General features: G+C 39.4%; 1 protein-coding gene across 6 annotated transcripts in view; it reads left to right on the plus strand.

Annotated features, from left to right (window-relative positions):
* The window catches only part of LAMA2 (laminin subunit alpha 2), a 671,264-nt gene that overhangs the window by 424,673 nt on the left and 225,014 nt on the right, over positions 1 to 21,577 (plus strand). For all 6 annotated transcript variants that reach the window (XM_045294657.1, XM_045294659.1, XM_045294658.1 and 3 more), the window contains 3 exons: positions 3,596 to 3,702; positions 9,974 to 10,154; positions 13,157 to 13,293. In XM_045294657.1, coding sequence (XP_045150592.1) covers positions 3,596 to 3,702; positions 9,974 to 10,154; positions 13,157 to 13,293 — 425 coding nt within the window. The remainder of the gene's footprint in view (positions 1 to 3,595; positions 3,703 to 9,973; positions 10,155 to 13,156; positions 13,294 to 21,577) is intronic.

Raw genomic sequence — 21,577 nt, forward strand, 5'->3', positions numbered from 1 at the left:
GCCAATAAAATTGGTCAATGTTGCTCTGCAGCTGGGTGTAAAACGAGTCATCTCAGAAGCTGGAAAGGGAGATCGTCCTACTATCAGGAAAGACTATCCTGGAGTTGAGTTTGTTCTTTGGACCTCGAGATTAAAGTTAATTGAATCTGCTTGATCTCTGAGCAGCATGGGTTAGCAAATCTGGCCCCCCAAATTAAGTGCCTAGTGGCACCCCACTCCAACAAGCAAGCAAAAAGCCAAAGAGGAATGGCAAAGGAGAGGCGGGTACTGAAACAAGAGCATGGCAGAGCAGGCACGTCTTAGCTCACAGAGCGGGTGAAACCCATTCCCTTTGGTGGCAGGCTTGCTTGCTAGAGTGAGGTACCACCAGACCCTTATTTGGGGAGCCCAGTTCGCTAACCCACAGCACTAGAAGTGAACTCATTTGGGGCTGACACTCAGGGTCGAATGGGATACCCTTTGGGCATTGCCAGCAGTATTAAAACAACTTTGGACATTAAATAACTAGGCAGAGGCCAGACCAAGGAGCAGAGGGCCAGAGAAAGGCTATCCTGCAGGCACAGTAGAAACAAGGTTGCCCTGACCAAAGAACACTATCCTGAATGTTTTTGATTCTAAATTAAACCTATTCACTTCCCAAATAAAACCTGCAATCATGGATATGGTCTGTGTGTTCTGTGTGGCCAATATAAGGAATTATCAAACCCAGATGGGAAGCAGAGAGAGTGCTTTGGGAGTCAGAATGGGTAGAAGAGTTGGAAAGGAAAGTTACATCTGCCCTCTGCCTCCTAAGAACTGGCTTCAGGTGGATGTAGAATCTGATTCTCCACTTCCTACCATGTGAAGCCAGAGGGATTCTGATGCTACACAACAATATGTATTATACATCTCACCCTAAGAAAAACAAACATACTCACTCTGGTCTGATAAGAAGCATCGTAATATATGTAAAACTGATTAAAGTTGTCAAAGGTTTCCTTTTACTTGAATTTACAATCAATATCCATGGAATCAGCAGTCAAAAAAAATCAAACAACTTGTTAAATTGGGCCAATCTGTTCCCAACGACCTCTTCATGTTAAGAGGCAAAGATGTCACTTTGAGAATTAAGATTCTCCTGATCTCAGCCATGATCTTTTCAATCTCTTCAAATGCATGCCAGGAATTGGGCAATGAATAAGTAAGACCCCCAAAGAACCGATGCCTTTGGCTTGGTGAAGAAGGTTACATCTGCCAGGAACGGCGGCCAAATGCTTCCTGTGGGAGAGGATGGTGAGCTTTAGGGTTGTGCACTTCATCCACGTTTCTAGGACGGACAGATCCCTGGAAATGACCTCATGCTTAGGAACATGGAGGGTCACTGAGAACGAAGGAAAACCTCAATGAGATGGATTGACCTGCCTGCTGGAATCACGGGCTCACACACTGCAGTGATGGTGAGGAAGGCCCCTAGGTGGACAGGATTTATCTCTCAAAGTGCCTGCAGTAGCCATGAGTATCACAGTTCATGGACTCTCATCCTGCTAATCCTTTTACGACGTCTGTCTCTGTTTTCCAGTGACCACCTCCCTAAAAATTGAGGAGATAGTTCCACACATTTGACTCTGGTGAACTTATGATTTGAAGCACAAAGTCCTAAGAACACATGAAAGATTGTACTAAAATTTTTAAATCATTACTCATGTTTATCTTTTAATAAAATTTAAAATATAAAAAACCTGCCTTATTACTTTCTCCTATTTATAATAGCTCTTCTACAATAGGTGGTAAGCCCTCAAGAGAATTCACATAATAAGGCACTATGTTATTTTGCTTTAGATTTGTTCATTAAAAGCATATCATTCCAAAGATCATGTTTTCCTATATAAATTTACGTATATTGTTTGTGTAATACTTTAAAACTTAAAATGACACTGAAAGTAATCCTAATAGTGTTTTTTGCCTCTATGGAATTCATTCATCACCTGCACATTTGTGGTAAATTTATGAAAATGTGACTTTTAAATTCTAAATATATTTAAATATATAGGTGTCTGGGTGTGTGCACAAGAAATTGCATGAAGTATCTACAAAAGTTCTAGTTCTCAAAGAAAAACATAGACTTAGATCTTTTTCCTCCCCATTTCTCCTACTACTTTTACGCCGTCACTGAGAAAAATGAGTAAATGTTGAGGCAGGTTGCTCAAAGATCATGGTACGGGCATCAAGTTAGCAGTCACTGATGGCCAATTTGGAACTGTGGTGGCAATAGTAGCTTATGTATTGGTTTGCTAACAGGAAGATCAGCAGTTCAAAACCAGCAGCTGAGAAATAGATGAGGCTTTCTACCGCTGTATATATTTACAGTCTTAGAAACCCATATTCTGTCCTATATGGTCTCTGAGTTGGAATCAACTTGATGGCAATGAAAGTGAATGGCCAAACTTTGCTGGAAACAACAACAAAACCAAGCACTCTTTGGAGAAGCAGGGGAAAATGTAGACTAATGGGATAGGCTGATGGAGGCTTTATGTATAATGTGTTCATAAGCTGTGCCCAAACAAAATTATTGGACATTATACAAAGTTCACCAGAGCCATCTATAAATCATCTAAAACTTATGTTTACCCTCCCACCCAATATTTTTAAATCAGGTATTAAGGCCTACCACTAAAAGTACCCTTGCAGATTACAGAGTAAGACACTTGTTGCCATTCTATTTCTGGGAAGACGCTTACATTTTAGACTGATTTATTATATTTCAGAATGACATTAAATGACTTCATGAATGAAAAATGTCAAAAATATACTTAAACTAAATATAGTTTCTATCTTGGAGAAAGTGTGTAAAATTTAACATAAGAGGTTTAGTCTCTCAAATCATAAGTCTGCGTACCTAATATAAAAGAAAAGAAACGTTTTTATTAACATATGCTTTTCAACATAAAGGTATATTTTGTTATTTTGCTTCAAGCTCATTTTTACAATTTTAAAACAAAACCCAGTACATTACAAATAATCATGCAACTAAACAAATTATTAAAATGTTGTTTGATTCATTGTGATGTGAATGTTATGCTATGCATTCTGTAAATGTTGAGATTTTTCTCAAAATTTTATTACTTACAATGCAATATACTTCACATCTTAATCCAATCTATCCATAAAGAAGTACAAACGTTGGAGGAGTGATGGCATTGTGGTCTGGGCACCTAGACTTAGCTGTATCATCATCTCATTTTGCTTTGCCCTTGGTAGGTGTCCTCCAGTTGGCTGTGACTCACTCCCACCCTGTGTACAACAGAGAGCAGCCCCACCTGGAGGTACCTTTGTCAAACTACAGCTGATTTGACTGGTGGTCCTTATTCTCCCAACTGAAGAGTGATGATATGACTACCCTAATAGCTGATGAGGTGCCAGGCATGGTGCCAAAACTTTTACTGACATGTCTATGCATGTAGCATTGTTGTAAGGACCAAATGATGCAGAGGACAGCATTAAAAAAAGCAAGAACCCATGACCATGAATGTTATAGGTGGAGGATATTGTTATTTAAAAAGCCTGTTAAGATAACTAGGCAGTTTTTCCTGACCACAGATCTTCCCCCATTTTGCAGCATGTCGATGTCATGTCAACGGCTCCTTCTCCGAGGTGTGCCACTCTCAGACGGGGCAGTGTGACTGCAAACCTAACGTGCAGGGGTGGACGTGTGATGAGTGTAAGGTAAGAGGGAGCAGAGCCCGGAGCTATCGCCTTCTTGGAAGATAGCGTTAGCTTTTAATGGCATGTGTTATACGCCTTCAAATATTGAAAGAAGGATAAGAATTCTCTCAACCTGTACGATTAATGTGAACTCTGATATTTTTTTCAAGTTAGAACAAAAAGAACATGCTGCACAGGAAACATTTGACCTTCAATCTACATAGGACTTTGTGTGATATTTGCTAATCGTTCACTTGTTTCTGAATGAAGTAATAGAGGAACCTCATCCTGTTCTGTGGAGAATAATGCACTCTTTCCTTTGCCTTTGCGTACTACTGTTTGGTAGAATTAAAATGCTTTCCCCGGGGCTTCTAGCAAGCACTTTCTTCTAGTTCCATCCTTTAGCCATCAGTTCTAACGAGCATTCTACTTAGCAAAAGTTTTAGTAAAGAAGTTAATCCAGGTATTTTTTTAAGAGATGTAATTGTACAGAGTGGAAATATTTTGCTGAACTTTGTAGCCCTCCATGCCTGAGGATATCGCCCTACCCTCCATGTGCTGTCTACCTTGAAACTCCTCCTTGACTGGAGGGAGTCCCATTCACTCCCTCATAGTAGGTCTTCTTGATAGTCGATATTGTTATGCAAAAGCAAGAATCTGTTATTTTTAGCCTTTGACTTCTCTCTAGGCTAGTTTGAAAATAACAACTTCAATCTTATGTTCTTTCCTACCCCCCCAACCCCACCCCCCTCTCTGGCTTTTCAAGCCCAACATGTGGTGGGACCCTGAGAAGCACTTCTGTGTGTTGTGTGCCTGCAATCCCACCGGCTCTGTGTCACCACAGTGCGACAGAACAGGACAATGTGTTTGTAGAGCAGGCTTTGTAGGCAAGCTGTGCGACCTTGGCAGGCAGGTGCACCGGCAGGAAGAACACCAGTCACAGAGGGCTCGAGGCGTCCTGGGAAGACCCAGGACATGGAGTTCCAGCAGCTCCAGCGGCTGCCCACGGGGAGCCTATCGGGCCACGGCTCTGGTAATCCCCGAGGCTCTGCATGCCTTGTGCCTGAGCATGTTGTGTTCCGTGTGTAGCGGCTGGTGTCCCTGGTGGCATTTCACTAAATGATGGTTGCTAAGATTGCAAATTGCAAATGGAAAATTTAGACTCTCTCTGATTGAAGTCTTTAAAAATAGCTCTCCATATGCTTTTAAGGGTATTTGATTTCACAGTTTCATAGAACTTTCAATTCACCCTTGAATGGTGTGAGTCAAAGGAGAAGGTATTGGTAGGAATATAGATTTTAGAAAGGGAAGGGTCCTCATGGATCCTTTCTTTAAACTGGTGTGTGTGACTGAACACATGAAGGGAAACCCAGCACAGAGAAGGACTTCTCCAAGGCGGTTCACTCCACTGATCACAGCTGTGTGTGTCTTACGACTGCTTTGATGTATGTTTCCTTCCCTGCATTTCAACTGTCTTAAGACATTTCGCTATATTGTTAAGTGGCTGCCTGGCATTTCATCTGACCTAAGGGTTTGGGACCTTTCCACATCACAATCTTGATCCTCTGTGCAACCAACAAAAGTTCAGCAATGCAAGAGTTGGTGCTTGTCTGCTCAGCAGAAGGTTAGCAGTTAGAAACCACTTTATGCTCCTCAGGAGAAAGATGGGGCAGTGCACATCTGGAAAGATGGACAGCCTTGGAAATCTATGGGGCAGTTCTCCTCTGCCCTATAGAGGGCTACGGTGTGTCAGAAGCCATTCAACAGCAATCAGATTTCTTTGTTGGCTTGTTTTGTTGTGGGTTTTTTTAAAGAATTAAACCCAGAAAACATATTTTCATGCACTATAAATATGCAGCATCTGCAAAGTTAGGATGATAGCTTTCTACTACAGAGAAATGGACTAGAACACCTGGGGTTTGCCTCCCACTCACACAGATATAAAGAAGAGGGGGAGGCAGAGGGTCGAGGAAAGAGAAGGAGCCCTGGTGGGTGATGTAGTAGGTTAGGAGTTGCGCTGGTAACCTCAAGATCAACTATTCAAGGCCACCATCCTCTCTGAGGGAGAAAGACAAGATTTCCTACTTTCCTACAGATTCACAGCTGTGGAAATGCGCAAGGGTAGTTCGACTCCATACTACAGAATCACTGTGAGTGAGAAGTGAGTTTGAGAACAGAGAGAGAAAGAGAAGGAGAGGGGACACAAGGAGGGAAGACGTAGATAGATCCATGGCTCAGTTGCAGAATCACAAGGAACAAGACCTTTTGGTGGAGACTCAGTGTGGGAGGAGGTGGAGAGAAGGGCTAGAAGTAGGAGAGAGTGAAGAAAACTGCAAAGGGGAACAAAAAAGAACGACGTTTTCATTTCTTGGCTTAATATTATATATTTGAAGAAAATAACCTTTGATATCAGACTGCATATGCTCAAATCCCAGATTCGATAGTTCCTATGCCTAAGACAAGTCACACAATTTATTCTATCGTTCATTTTTTTCATCTCTACGGGGCTCATTTCATAAAATGTGTGTCTTTAAGTAGTCAAAAGTAAGACCTATTACTGAGATATTCCTTTGCAAGATGCAAGTGAAAAGATCAAGGATAGAGAGGGAGAGCCTTGTGTCTGTAACACAAGTCTGAATCTTGCGTAAGGAGAAAAGGCAGGAGGGCTGGCAGTGCCTCTGCTGAAATCTTGTATTCATGACTCAGCTGATGGGACGTGCTCTAGGAGAATTGACCTATTAGAGAATGCCTTCATTGGGCATGAAGATCCGTGCTTCTTGTCCTATTAGTCATGGCTGGGAGAAGGGTGACCTGGTCTGTGTGCCTCCATGTGGTTCATCATCTGCCCTCCACACAAGCAGCCCTTTTGCCTGAGAGGAAGGTGTGATGAGGTATCTTCAGGGATAGCTCAGAGTAGTAGTGGGGTTAGGGCATCAGACATACACATAGAATGTTCTCAGTACACATTAGGTAGTGTCACCATTACTATTGTTATTAAATGAAGATCCTTTTATGCGTGTGGTAGCTCTGGTGGTATAGTGTCTATGCACTGGGCTGCTATCCATAGGGTTGGCAGTTCAGAACCACCAGGGCCTCTATGAGAAAAAGACTGGGCTTTCTACTCCCATCAAATAGTTACCGTCTCAGAAACCCACAGCGGCTAACGGTGAGTCAGCATTGACTTGATGGCAGTGAGTTTGGGTGGCTTTTTAATGTAACTTTATTTTTTTTGGTGCATGCAAGTAAAGATATTTAGGAGCTAAAGATAATGAGTTCTCCAAATCAAGATTAAAAAGGAAATAATTTAACACATTATGTGCTAATCATTTTTTAAGTACAGAAATATCCATTTGTTTGTGTGATATTTTTCGTTGGGTATTTATGTGACTGAAGCCACAGTGCAAATTTAACTTAGTGTACTACTTTTAAATTTTAACTTATATTCTACGCATATTCACATCATTAGAACTTGTTTAAAACAGAACATTAATGATTGCTATAATCTCATAGCATGAATGTATCATCTATCCAATGACTATTCTAACAATGAACATGCTCTTCATTGCTATGATGAATATTGCTACATTGGGCATGCTTGCATATTAACCTTCACCCAATGGCTACTATTTCTGTAGGCCAGGTATCTGGAATTTTACTTTGATTTCTATATGTGAATAAAATTGAAAAATATGTTTTAAGTCTCCCCTATCCAACACAATATCTTATTATAACATCAGACAGAATTAGAAATAAATATGTCAGCAGTAAATGTAAAGATGAAAAGATTATAAAATTCTATAATCCCATTTTACATTTTAAAAATAAAACTATTTTTAGCTATCATCATTTTGAAAGATTAATTTTGAATGTGATTTTTTTCTGTGATTTATTGTTAATAGTTAAAATTAATGACATAAATATATAATGATGTATCTTCATTTCTCTTTGGGTGGCTCACATTAAGAGGCAAGATTTATTTTTTAACAAGAAGTAATTATTAAGTCTAGTTTTACAGAATAGAAATTATTTTTGCAAAGAAGTAATTACTAAGACTAATTTTTCAGATTGAAGTGTCATAATAATGTGACATACCTTCTATTAAAAATTACAACCTTGACATACTTTACATAGACTACAAGCTTCCCATTGTTCTATTAGAAGTGATTTTTAATCCATCAGCATCTTCAAATGTAGTTACACTGGACCTGTTAACATGTACTTCTAAGCAAGTCGGCCAAGGCTAGTCAGGCTACCTTAGCTCTAGGACTCTCATCATAAATGTACCCCATAGGCTGTACATACCTTGCTAGGATAATTTACTAAACAGGCATCTAATGTGGTAGGAGTTTATTCCTAATCTTTCCAGTGGATTTGTGTTCATGTAGCTACGGCGCCAGATTGAGATGCGGTTGTGGTGGTTAGGTAAAGTGCTGGACTTCTAACCCCGAGGGTGATGGTCAGAACACACCAGCCATCCTTGGAAGAAAATGAGGCTGTTGTTCTCTGAAACCCTACAGAGTACTTTTATTCTGTGAGTCTGAACTGATGAGACTGTAGTGAGTTTACTTTTTAGTCTGCTGTAGCTACGTTTAAGGAGCCCAAGTGATGCTACAGCTGCCTACTACAAGACCAGTGCGTTCAAACCCGCCCGCTGCTAAGAAGGACGATACGTCTATCATTATGGTCTCGGGAACTCTAGATCGGGCCCATTTAAGTCAGAATCAATGTAATGTCAGGGTTGTTGTTTTTGTTTTGGTTTTGGTTTACTGTTCAGTTAGCATTGCTAGTTTTGGCTCACCCTCTTTGAAATGCATGTTATCAGGCCTTGAGTGACTATCTTCAACTATAAACCCTGGTGATTTAGTGGGTTAAGCATTTTTCTGCAAATCATGAGGTCCGTGGTTCAAATCCACGACCCCATCTTCAGCAGAGAGATAAGCCTGTCTGTTCAAGTTATGTCTCAGAAACCAGCAGATCAAATTTTCCCTATGAAGTTACTATGAGTTAAACTTGACTCAGTGGTATTGGTTAGGTATAATGACAACTAGAATTATTTATGGATATACAAGAAAAGGTTGAGAAAATATTGGGGAGATTTAGTTTTAGGCTTCCTGCCAATAATATTGAAACTCTCTTGCCAAATTAAGACTTAATATAATCTGAAAGTAATCAATTCAGATTATTAGAAATGAAACAAGTCATATTTTCTACTAAACCAGAAGTACAATTAGGTTTCTGGAGTGGATTTTTACTGCGGTCCTTTGCTTCGCACGCTGAAAGCGTTCATGCTGAAGCATGTTGTGTGATCCAAGTGAGTTGTTAAGAAGCACACGACAGGTTTCAGGCTTTACAGTCTCAAAAGGGTACATGCTACCTCTGGAAAGTGTGACAAACCGCATGGAAGCTGCATTGGGGTTCACAACGGGGCACAGAAAACCACGTGGAAAAGAGCACCCACATGTGAGGAACTTGGGGGGATGGAGAGAGGCCTGAAGCCCAAAAAGCCTAGAGACTAAGAGCATGTGGGTCAAGAGGCTGTGGGCCCAGAGTAGGTCCAGAATGGGCACATGTCTGCTAGCACGGGGCAGGGGGTGGGGCTGGGGGGTGGGGGCCTTACCCTCCACCTGCCTCTGGTCAGGAGCAGGGTAAGAAAGAGCCAGGTCTTCCACAGCCAGGATGTGTCAAACCTCTGGCTGGGGAGGTGTGGTTGATGGGCTTGGTTGACGCATTGGCAGAGTTAGGCCCACCTGAGTGATGGACCTAAGGTGGGTGTGTCCAAGGTATTGGTTTTACCTAGGCCCGGAGGGCTTGTGTCTGTGCATGCTCAGTGTGGGGTCTTCACAGGGCTTCAATGGTACCTGATTTCTTTCCAACCTCCTCTGTGGGGGCCCTTGCAGGCATGGGAAGAACAACCCCCCACTCCCACCCCCTCCCATCCCTAAATCTAGCTACTTAATAGTACCATCCTTAGTTTATTTGCATGTTTCCGACAAAACCTTTGGAAGAATAGGGAAATGGTGGTGAAAATACAGCAGAAGAAAGGCTATTGTCCTGATTCTGACGTTACTCCTGATGGAATTTCAAAGTAGTTGAAACTTTTTCTTTCAATTGTTTGACATGCTTAAAACTATAAATAATTAATTAAATGAAGCCCCAACTGTAATATACTAAAATATACCCTGGTAACCCGTGACTTCCTTCGTTTCTGACTGATCTCTTTGTCTTTTGTATTGTGGTTCACTGCTAGTTGATTGACTTAAATCTAATTCGTCTCCATCCTGTTCTGTGCTAGCCCAGAACATTCGGCCTCCAGTCAGCAAGGGGCTGTGTTCCCTGCAACTGCAATTCCTTTGGGTCAAAATCATTCGACTGTGACGAGAGTGGACAGTGCTGGTGCCAACCCGGAGTCACAGGGAAGAAATGTGACCGCTGTGCCCAGGGCTATTTCCAATTCCAAGAAGGAGGATGCACAGGTCTGTACATTCGACTGAAGCCCTAGCTCCTTATGCTCTGGCTGAGCGTCTTAGCTTCTGTCACGGTTCGTTCCCAGAGGCTGCGGGAAACGCACGTTGACAGCAAATGCATGATATAGAATATGTCATTTGATAAGGAATGCATGCATTTAAATCTAATTAACAAATTAAATACATTGCAACCTGAAACCGGGTCTTATAAATAGCCCTGGTTGTAGGGCTTCAAAAAATTGATAAATATGATCTGCCAATCCCAGGTTTCTTGTACCTGCTTCTTGTTTGTGTCACCCTGTCACTCAAGGCAGCTCCAGTTTGAAGACACATGGTCTTATTTTCTGGGTGCCACCGTTAGCTCAAACGCTATGTCTTTGCTAATACAGTTCAGTTTTTCTCTTTTCCCTTTTCTTTTGAAGCATGAAAAACATGTACAAAGAAAGTTAATTTTTTCTGGTCTCCCCCTAAAAAAAATGTTGTATCTATTTACAAATGCCTTGAAAACTCTGATGTGATGAGAGAGAAGTCCATTGGCTACGGGAGTTGTCAGTTCATGAGGAAATGGGAGGCTGTGTCTGTAACCATGGTCGTTTAATTAATGGCCTCAAATGTCCAGCCGCAGCCTTCCCACAAATCTTAAAGGAAGAAAATAGGAAATAGCTCAATGTAGAACAAAGTTAAGATTCCATACTAGACTTAACTTGTGTGTCAGCGATTGAGCATTTGCCCTTGTACTGCCAATCATTTGGTACATATGACCTTTGTGACTGAACTTACGGATTCAGCTATGATGATTTCCCTTAAACTCAGCACCATGAAATACACATGGCAAGGTAGTAAGACATGATTGTTATTGTTCTAGAAAATTTACATTGGAAACAGCAGGAATAATACTTAAAATTATTTGAAGAACCAGTATCTTTCAGACAGCCTTACTTTATTGATGTTGTTTTTTAATCATAAAGTCACATTGCATTTTTTCTACATATTTCCTCCTCAAATCCATTGGTAATCTTCAAAAACTTAAACGATTAATAAGCTGCATATTAACATGTACTATGTTTGGTTCTTTAAATCAAATTCTCCCTAGAGCTTTCACCGAATCTCAGTTCATTAGATGGAACTTTACATTCAAATAACATCCACAGAACAAGAAATTATAAGTGGGACCAAGAATATTAATTACAATTATAAAATGGTACAGAATGTAGGCTTAGTAAACATTCTAACCCAGAGAACTATCAGAAGGTGAAAAGGGTACAGGATAGCATTGTGGTTGAATCTGTGACTTGAGGCAGACAACCTGGATTTGTTCTAGTGGCTCCACGTGACACAAGGTTATGTGACCTTGACTGAGTAATTTAATCTTGCTGACCTTCTGCTCAATATGTCTATTAAATGACATGTCTACTGCATATGGCTTCGAGAACTTGTTGAAGTAATGACTATAATACAATAGCGCTTGGCATATGAATGTTATATGAGTTTATCATTATCATTATTATTAGCATTATTTATTTATGAGTATTATTAATGGCAGTAAACATTATATCTTTGACAAGGAGGAAAAAGTAGTGAATTAATCAGGTCTTCTCATTTTGTATTATGGTTCCACTGAATAGCTACTTAGAGAATTTCTATTTGCAAATAATGATTTGAACTGTCCTAAGACATTCTTTAGCACATAAATTTAAATATAATGTTAACTATTTTTCTTCCTAATGAAGGGGACATATGAAATAAATCCTTTGGCTTGGAATTGACAATGACAATAATAATAACAAAAACAACACTACTAACATTTATTTAGTGCTTACTCCGTGTCAAGCATTGTACTAAACATTTTTCACAGCTGGCATGGAATGCTGTGGGCAATGATAATTTTGATCCTTTAAAAAGCTAGTCTAATTTAATATCCTAAATGTATCCCATTGAAAGATTTAATCATTTTTTACCAATCAAAAAGATGTTTATGTCATTACTTGTTTATTAAATTCAAGTTTTTGGCATTTCATCTTTTGCTTTCACTTCTTTGATAATTTAGTTTAATGCTAAATTAAATATACTCCTTTAGTAGCTTGGTCAGTTATAATGAATAATTGCAATTCATCCCTTGTTTTGTATGTCTTTGACTATCTAATCAAACCTTACCTTCATATCCTTTGAGAAAATGCAATGAATAATGATGAATTCTGCACTCTTCATATATCACAGCATATCAAAGTAAATGAAGAAACTGTTGAAAAGAAATGACAGGTGGTAAATAAAACTCAACAAATATAATCATATATTAAGTGTCCACAACTTGACTGTTTAAGTATTTGCAAAACAAAATGTCTTGATGTGTGTCATTTATAAATATATCCATGATCCTTAAATTTCATATACTAAATAGAGTTAACCCTGGTGGGCCAGTGTTTTAAGCATTTGGCTGCTAATCAAAAGGTTGGAAATTTGAGACTTTCAATATCTCTGTGGGAGAACGAGAGGCTTTCTGCTCCCCTAAAGGTTGACTGCCTCTGAAACCCTGTGGGGGCTGTTCTACTCTGCCCTATGGGGCTTCTATGAGGCAGAATCAAATCAATGACTGGGTTCCGTTTTATTATTATGTTTGTTAGGTTTTTGTTGCAAATAAGTATCATCCAGTGGTATGGACAGCATAGAACATTTAGTAATGACCTTAAATATAGAAGCAACCCTCCTTAGCATCTAGGTAATACAATTAACATGGAATTGGATACACCAACCCTTTCTCTTCCTGAATCTCCCCAAACAGTTGGAAATATTTTAACTTTTGGAATAATTGAATTAAATACAACATATACTTCTTGTCCAGTTCCATTGTGAGATGCACTGTCCTATGATATGAATGATGAATGAGTTTTTCTTTCAAAAGCATATAAACATAGTGTGAGAAAGAAAATAATACAGCATGCCACAATAAAATCTCAGTACTCTTTCTCCATTTATTTCATGCCCTTCTTGTTTTCCCCTTTTGACTTATGAAGCTTGTGACTGTGCCCATCTGGGGAATAATTGTGATCCAATGACCGGCCGATGCATCTGCCCTCCCAATACCATTGGAGAGAAATGTTCTAAATGCGCCCCCAATACCTGGGGCCACAGCATTTTCAGTGGCTGTAAGGTAAGTGACACACTTTATTTCTTTTGGTCATGGTTTAGTGTTCTCTGCTGGTAGGGTTCTACAGTTGGCTATTACAAAACCCCAAATTACTGATGCCAGCTTATAAAACTGTGACTGCGATATGATTACAGTAGGATGATTTCCAGCGTTCTGTGAGCTCTAGGATTTTTTCAGGTTAGTTTCCTATTGATTCTCCCTTCTGACTTTCATGGAATATTTTCCAATGGATTCCTGTGTAAGCACTCTGCCAAACTCTCAGTGAAATCTTTCTGCGCATGTCTGGAGTTCTGTCTGTGAGCCACACCCTCATGTTTGAACACAAACAGTATTACTCCATTGCATTCTAGCCACCTCAGCCCCCCGCCCCAAACTTCATGCTGTCTCCACTCAGCTATTGTGCAGGGCTTTGTTGGGGTTTGTATTTATGGGGTTGCGGCCCAGAAATTGCCTCTCTGTACTAGCTGAAGTGTTTTCCTTTGTTCAGAAACGACAGTCCTGTGCTTCTTGATGCCCAATATCTGAAGACCATAATTCTTCTTAAAATATATTATTTTTCTTGATTTGGTTCAGAGTTGTTTTGACAAGGGAGAGATACTTCTGGAACTAACTCTTCATTGACAGAAAAGGAAAATTAAACAAGATTAGTTACCATTTCAACCTCTTGAGTGCAGGATGCCTTGGGAACTCTTTCCTAGCAAGAAATTAGAAATATGGAACTAGATGTCAGGGAGGATGTTTGTGTTAGAAATTTGTAAAGTTTGGTTCTATGTAACAGACAGAAAAGACATTACTTAAGGAGTACTTAAAGGAGGAGCAGGTAGTAAAGAGATGTCATGGAAATTTGAGAAGAAACAGCTGAAAAGAGAGCTGGTAAACATGTAAGTGTCACAAATTCAAAGGACTGATTCGATGCCATATGCAGCCCAGCAGGCCGGTATGATCAGGACAGAAGGGTGTCCGCTCAATGGATAAGATATTGGAACATGATAACAAATGACCCCTGGTAATGCTGTTTAGAAATTCACATGCATTTTTCCACTTAACATGCATGGAACGATAGGATGCAACCATCATTAGCTAGGGAATAAATCGTCTGAGTGCACTGATCTAGAAGCCATTGAAAAGAATACCTGTGAGAGTAGAAGTAAATTCAGATATTTGGCGTATGATTAGAGAAAATAAAAACTAAAATGGATGAACATTTTTCTGTTGACAATGGCAGCTTGGGACTTGAAGTTCTACACAGCTATATTTTTAAAACAAACACAAATTCTTCAGAAATACACATTTTGTTGAGTTGGAAAAGGGTCTAAATTTCGGACTGACTTTTTGGATTTCCAACTTTGGATTTAAATAGGCTTCTTATTAATTTGACTTATTAATAAACAAGCTCTCTTTTATGAGACTTACATTTAATCTTCAAAATCCTAAAGATGTGGCCAAACTTTGACTTCTGAAAGTGAAGCTGATGTCTACTATTCATGAGGAAAGTCAGATTGGGATGCAGCCCCAATAGCCAGCAACAAACAAGCAAATAATCAGACAAACAAACAAACAAATGCTAGTTATGTGGTTGATGTCATTATTCTTGCTGATGGTTGAATAAACATTTCTATCAGTTGAAATTGATAAAAAGGCTTTATATTACTACTTAAAATCCAAATTTCTGAATTGTGAGACATATTGATTAATAATTTAAAAATTACATATGTATTTATGAGCATATATTCTATTTACAAAACCTAGGCGACTGTAATCTAAATGAACAGTGTTTTGAGATTTATAGCTTCCCTTTCTTTGTGTCATGGGTAATTTCTCTGGGCTGAGGTTTGAGCGCACACATCATTTGAGCTTTTATTTAAATAGAATACAAAGTCTTCCATCCTTCACTAGCAGGGAATAGTGCATAAATTCTCTATTGCTAAACACTACATCTAATTATGATTTGTTCTTATGTTGGCTATAATGCTATCTAAACATATGGTTAATGGACTCATTTATCTTTCACTATATGTTCCTAAATAAACTTCCAGATTTGGAAAGGTCCCAATGATCATTTGTACTGTTTAACAATTTCTTACAAATCAGTTCTATAGTTTTATATATTAAATGGTATAGCAGATACTGCTCATTTTCATTATTTAAGGGTTATTGTATTTTTGTATCATTATAATTTTATAACACATCATAATTTTATATTTTTCATTTGGTCCATTTTGTTTAACTCAACCAAAACATACTCAATTTGATTGGTAAGGAAAATATATTTAAGTGAGTGAGTCAATCATTTCAAATTTTGAAATATTATTATGCATCTGATAAGTCTGTAGAGATGAGTTATTAGAAAGACAGCAGTTAATTTTTTCTATATAATCCTTAGAAGACACATCCACTTTGGTAATATAATAAAGAATTATGTTTTCTAGATCTAGCAAGCAGATCAAATATTTACGTCTAGCTGGCTGGCAACTCTATGTTTACTGAATACCATGAAGACAAAGAAGATGATCAAACCTAAAGATGTCAAAAATGAAGCCTGAAAATTACTTTAAGATCAGAATATGAGGGACCCTGGTGATGTAGTAGTTATGCATTGGCCTGATACCCTCAGGTCAGAAGTTTGAAACCAGCAGCCACTCTTGGGGAGAAAGATGAGACTTTCTAATCCCATAAAGAGTTATGGTCTTGGAAATCCACAAAGGCAGCTCTACTTTGTCTTATATGATCTCTATGAGTTGGCATCTACTGGATGGCTATGAGTTTGTTTTGTTTTCTCAGAATAGAAGCTTTTACAGAAAACATTTGGGTGGTAAAGTAAGATAGAGGAGGAACAGGTGGTAATACATCACATCTTGGAAAGAGTCGTTCTTTCGTGAGCTTGTGTTGCCAGGAGAAGAACAAGCTGATCTCTGGGAATGGTGGATATTCAGCTGAAAGATAAATGTGTGAAACATGCAAAGTAAAATTCACTCAGACATGAATCCAGAAATTTGGCCAATTACTATGACACATTTCTATAGAGATGTAGATCTGAGAGGATTCAACAAAAAAAGCAAGGACAAAAAACTGTGTTTCAGGCAAAGCATACAGAAAAAAAGTGGAAAAGACTTTGCTTGTCAGGAAAACGAATGTAGAAATCATTGTTAACTAGTCGACGTACTGGTTGTTATTGTTGCTGGATGCCAAACTGGTTATACTTCATCGTGATCCTATGTATAACAGAACAAAACAATGCCCGGTCCTGCAGTAGCTCATGATCAGTGCTATATATGAGCCTATTGTTGCAGCCAACATTAAAGGTGGACTATGGAAATAAGAACCCAATGTCAGGCTTGGAGGAAAATGTATTAACAACTTGTGAAGCAGATGATACTACCTAGGTTGCTGAAAGTGAAGAGGATTTGTATACTTACTGATGCTCATCAAAGGTTGCAATCTTTTCCATGGATTACACTTCAACATAAAGAAAGCAAAGCTTCTCACCACGGGACAAGTAAATAACATCATGATAAATGGAGAAAAGATTGAAGTTGTCAAGCACTCCATTTCACTTGAATCCCCAGTCATGTCCCACGGAAGCAACAGTTATGAAATCAAGTGATGTATTTCATTGGGAAAATCTGCTGCCAAAAGATCTTTTTAAAATGTTAAAAAGCAAAAACATCACATTTCGGGCTAATGTACTCTTGGCCTAAGTTATGGTATTTGCATCCAAAAGATTGACAATAAATTAGGAAGACTAAAGAATAACTGAGTTATAGTGTTGGCAAAGATTATTGGATATACCATAAACTACTAAAACCATGAAGAAATATGTTTTGGATGAAGTTCAGCTAAAATGCTCTTTTGGAGCAAGAATTGTAAAATTTCATCCCATGTACTTTGGACATGTTATCAAGAGAAACCAGTGTTTGAAGAAGGGCATCATGTTTAGAAAAAGGGTCAGTGGGGGGGTGGGGCGTGGAGAAAACCCTCAGGAAGCTAGGACAACCATGTGGCTTTAACAATGGGCTCAAACTTAGCAAGAGTTGTGAGGCTGGTTCAGGACCAATCGTGTTTTTTACTGTTGTACACAGAACTGCCAAGAGTTGGACCGGACTTGAAGATGCCTAATGACAGCAACAACTACACATTGCCCTTGGAGACTGTCGAGTCACCCCTGACTCACAGCAGCCATATGCACAAAGAACAAATCATGACCTGATCTGTGCCATCCTCACAACTGGTCTCAAGGTTGAGCACATCCATTAAGCCACTGTGCCAGTCCCTATTATTGAGAGCCTTCCTCTTTTCTCGTCCATTTTTACCAAGCACGATGTCCTTCTCTGGGGACTGATTTTTCTGACAATATGTGCAAAGTACATGAAAAACAGTTTCTCCATCCTTACCTTTAAGGAGCATTCTGGTTGTACTTTTTCCAAGACAAATTTGTTTGTTGCTTTGGAAGTCCATGGTACTTTCAATATTCTTTGTCAGCACCATAATTCAAATGCGTCATTTCTTCTTAGGTTTTCCTTCTTCAATCTCCAGTTGTCACCTGCATATGAGGCAACTGAAAATGCCATAGCTGGCTTCAGGCACACCTGAAGTGTTCAAAGTAACATCCTGGATTTTCAACACTTGAAAGATGTTTTGTGCAGTAGATTTGCACAATGCAATGCACCCTTGAGTGCTGTTTCAATGAGTTTTCATTGTAGAGCCAACCAATACAAAATCCTTGACAACTTCAATTTTTCTCAGTTTATCATGATATTGCCATCTGGCCCAGTTGTAAGGATTTATTATTATTTTGTTTTTACATCGAGTTGCAATCCACATTGGAGGCTATGATCCATGGTCTTTATCAGCAGGTGCTTCAAGTCTTCTTCATTTGTAGCAAGCAAGGTTATCATCTGCATATTGAAAGTTATTAATAAGGTCTCTTCACATCCTGATGCCCCATTCTTCTCATATAATCCAGACTTTATGATCATTTTCTCAGTACACAGTTGAATCAGTACAGTGAGAAGATGCAGCCCTGACAGACACATGATCTGATTTTGAACCCTGCAGGACACCCTGCTTCTGTTCTCCTAATTGCTTCCTGATCCATGCCCGGTTTCTACAGAAGGCTACATGGGAGGTTCAAAAGTGGTACGTTCAAAAGAGCGGCTACCACCTCAAAGAAGGCTGGGGAGTAAATAGTAGAGTACCTAAGGACTAGGAAAGGTTGTTCTACCCAGCAGCCAAGCTGAGATTCTGACCTATTTGTTTCTATGATAAGAACACACAGCCTTTAGGAGTAACAAAAAATAAATACTGTATTCTTATTGAAAAATTCCCGAGTTTTAGGATAGATGTTGGTCTATAGATTCTATTCACCAATGTTCAAGGTCTTGAGCAGGTTGGAGCTGTTTTTGTTTTTTAAAGATCATTTTATTAGGTGATATTACAACTCATAACAATCCAGACATCAATTGTATCAAGCACAGTTGTACTTATGTTGCCATCATCATTTTCAAAACATTTCCTTTCGACCTGAGCCTTTGATATCCACTCCTCTCTTTTCCCCACCCTCCCCCACCCTCCCACCTTTGTGAACCCTTGATAATTTATAAATTAGTTCTATTTTCATATTTTACGCCATCTATTATCTCTATTTAGCCATGGTTCTGTTGTTCATCCCCCTGGGGGGATAGTGAGTTCTATGTTGATCAAAGCAATCAGTTCCCCTGCTCCCTCTTCTCTCCACACTGTCCCCTACCGTCTTGGTATCGTTACTCTCATTATTGGTCCTGAAGGGTTTATCTGTCCTGGATTCCATGTGTTGAGAGCTCCCATCTGCGCCAGTGTACATGTTCTGGTCTAGCAGGATTTGTAAGGTAGAACTGGGGTCATGAGAGTTGGTAGAGCAGGGAAGCATTAAAGAACTAGAGGAATGCTGTGTGCTTCATTGCTGCTTTACTGCACCCTTATTGACTCATCCCTTCCTTGTGACCCTTCTATAAGAGGATGCCCAAATGTCTACAGATGGGCTTTCAGTCTCCATTCTGACCCCCCCTTGTGCGCATCAAAATAGTTGGTTTTTTTGGGTCTTCTCATTCTTGATACCTGATCACATTGACACCTCATGATCACATAGGCTGGTTTGCTTCTACCATGTGGACTTTGTTGCTTCCCTTCTAGATGGCCACTTAACTTCAAGCCTTTAAGAACCCACATGCTATATTTTGTAATAGTCAATCATCATCAGCTTTATTCACCACATTTTATCATGCATCCATTTTGTCTTTAGCAATCATGTCAGGAAGGTGGGCATCACAGAATGCCAGGTTATTAGAACAAAGCCTTCTTGCACTGAGGGAGGACTAGAGCAGAGGCCCATTATCCAACTGCTACCTTAATACTTCATCTATAAATAGATGTACATAGACCTATATCCCTATCTTTATATTTAATATATTTACATATGTACATGCCTATGCTTATAGAGGAAATAACTAGGAGGCAAAAGACATTTATAGAGGTATAAGCATAGCTTGTAGCTATTTGGAAGCAATCTTATATTGACAAAGAGTGGGTGTAGGCAGGCTCCCCTCCACTTACTGCCATCAAGTCAATTCTGACTCATGGCAACCCTATAGGACAGAGTAGAATTGACCCTCTGGGTTTTAGAGACTGTAACACTTTATGAAGTACAAATTCTTATCTTTCCCCTCGGAACAGCTCATGGTTTTGAACTGCCAACCTTGCCCTTAGCAGCTCAATGTGTCACCCTTAAAGATACTTGAAAGCTGTAATTGAGGAGAGAGTGGCCTGAGAGCACAGTTGGAAATTTTCTAGGTCATTGGGCCCTTGTGTTAAATATAATAAGTATTATAATGTAGAACTGGAACCCACAAAGAAAGTACCTCTATCAATATGGTATTATTGGTTCTTATAGGATTCTCTTATCAATTAACCCTAATATTTCCACCATGCCCATAGAGAAATTGTTTAGGGATCAGCTACAATTTTAAAAAGTTGAGGGCTAAAGAATGAATTTAGAGCAGGAAGACAATGGATTTGTAAGTGTAATAGCAGGCCCATGAAAGCAATGTATTTCAAAATCTAAATGACATATTAGAAATCCACTTTGCATTTTAAGTAAATTGCAAGAAGGCTTGAATTCTGTCCATCATATCATTAGCATAGCATAGCATAGCATTAAATGGAACTAAAAGGTGTAAGAACCAGAGAATGAGTAGAAATTCAAATCGAGTGAGGTTTAATTATGAAAAGATTAAAAAGAAACTAAAATTTAATGTTATTGTTAGGTACCATCAACTCAGTTCCTATTCATAGTGAGAGAATTAAGAACTACCCTGTCCTGCACTAGCCCCACAATGGTTCTTACGTTTGATGCACTGTGTCAGTCCATCTTGTTGAGAGGTTTTGTATTAGGCTGGAGTGTCTAGAGAAATTAAAAAATTTTAGTGATACTCAGAGATGTATAAGAAATAACTTTGTATCAAGAAGGAAACGTACACCAAGAAAACATCCCCATCGAGTGCAACTCAAGTGCACGGGTCCAGTGCTAGCTAGGGTCCTCGTAGGCTCAGGTCTCTGCAGGCTAATGATGCCAAGAGGTGGCGTGGGAAGCAGGGAAACCACAGCCCCTAGCTGCAGAGGAAAGTGTATGCAAGGTCTGTGGGACCATGGATTGGCTCCTGTATCAGGGGCTCCCATGAGTTTGACCATGGAGGCAGACATAGTCCCAGTGAGGCTGGTGGTGATGGAGATCAAACTTAAGGCACCATCATGCTGTGACCTGATTGGCAGGGTGGGCTGCACCCCTACAACTCACACCATTTCAAGTTGACAAAAATCTGATTGTCACAGCCTTCCTCTTTTTCACTGACCTTCCACTTTACTAAGTATGAAATCCTTCTCTAGAGACCCTTCGCTCCTGACAACATTCCCAAATCACAAGAGATGAAGGCTTGCCATTCTTGCCTCTAAGGAACATCTGCCTATACTTCTTCCAAGATAGATTTGTTTGTTCATTTGGCAGTCCATGGTACCTTTCCTATTTTTTGCCAGCACCACAATTCAAATGCATGGATTGCCCTTCAGTCTTCCTTATTCAATGTTCAACTTACACATGTATAGGAGGCTATGAAAAATGCCATGGCTTGGGTCACGAATACCTTAGTCCTCAAAGAAATACCCTTGCAGTTCTCATCATTGTTACATCGCACCCTGACTGGCTCATCTCCTCCTCGAGACCCCTCTGCAAGGGGATCTCCAGTGGCCTACTAATGGG

Source organism: Echinops telfairi, unplaced genomic scaffold, assembly GCF_000313985.2.
Source record: "Echinops telfairi isolate 266 unplaced genomic scaffold, ASM31398v2 ScPeMD7_3533;HRSCAF=4204_0, whole genome shotgun sequence".
In the NCBI taxonomy this organism is placed as follows: domain Eukaryota; kingdom Metazoa; phylum Chordata; class Mammalia; order Afrosoricida; family Tenrecidae; genus Echinops; species Echinops telfairi.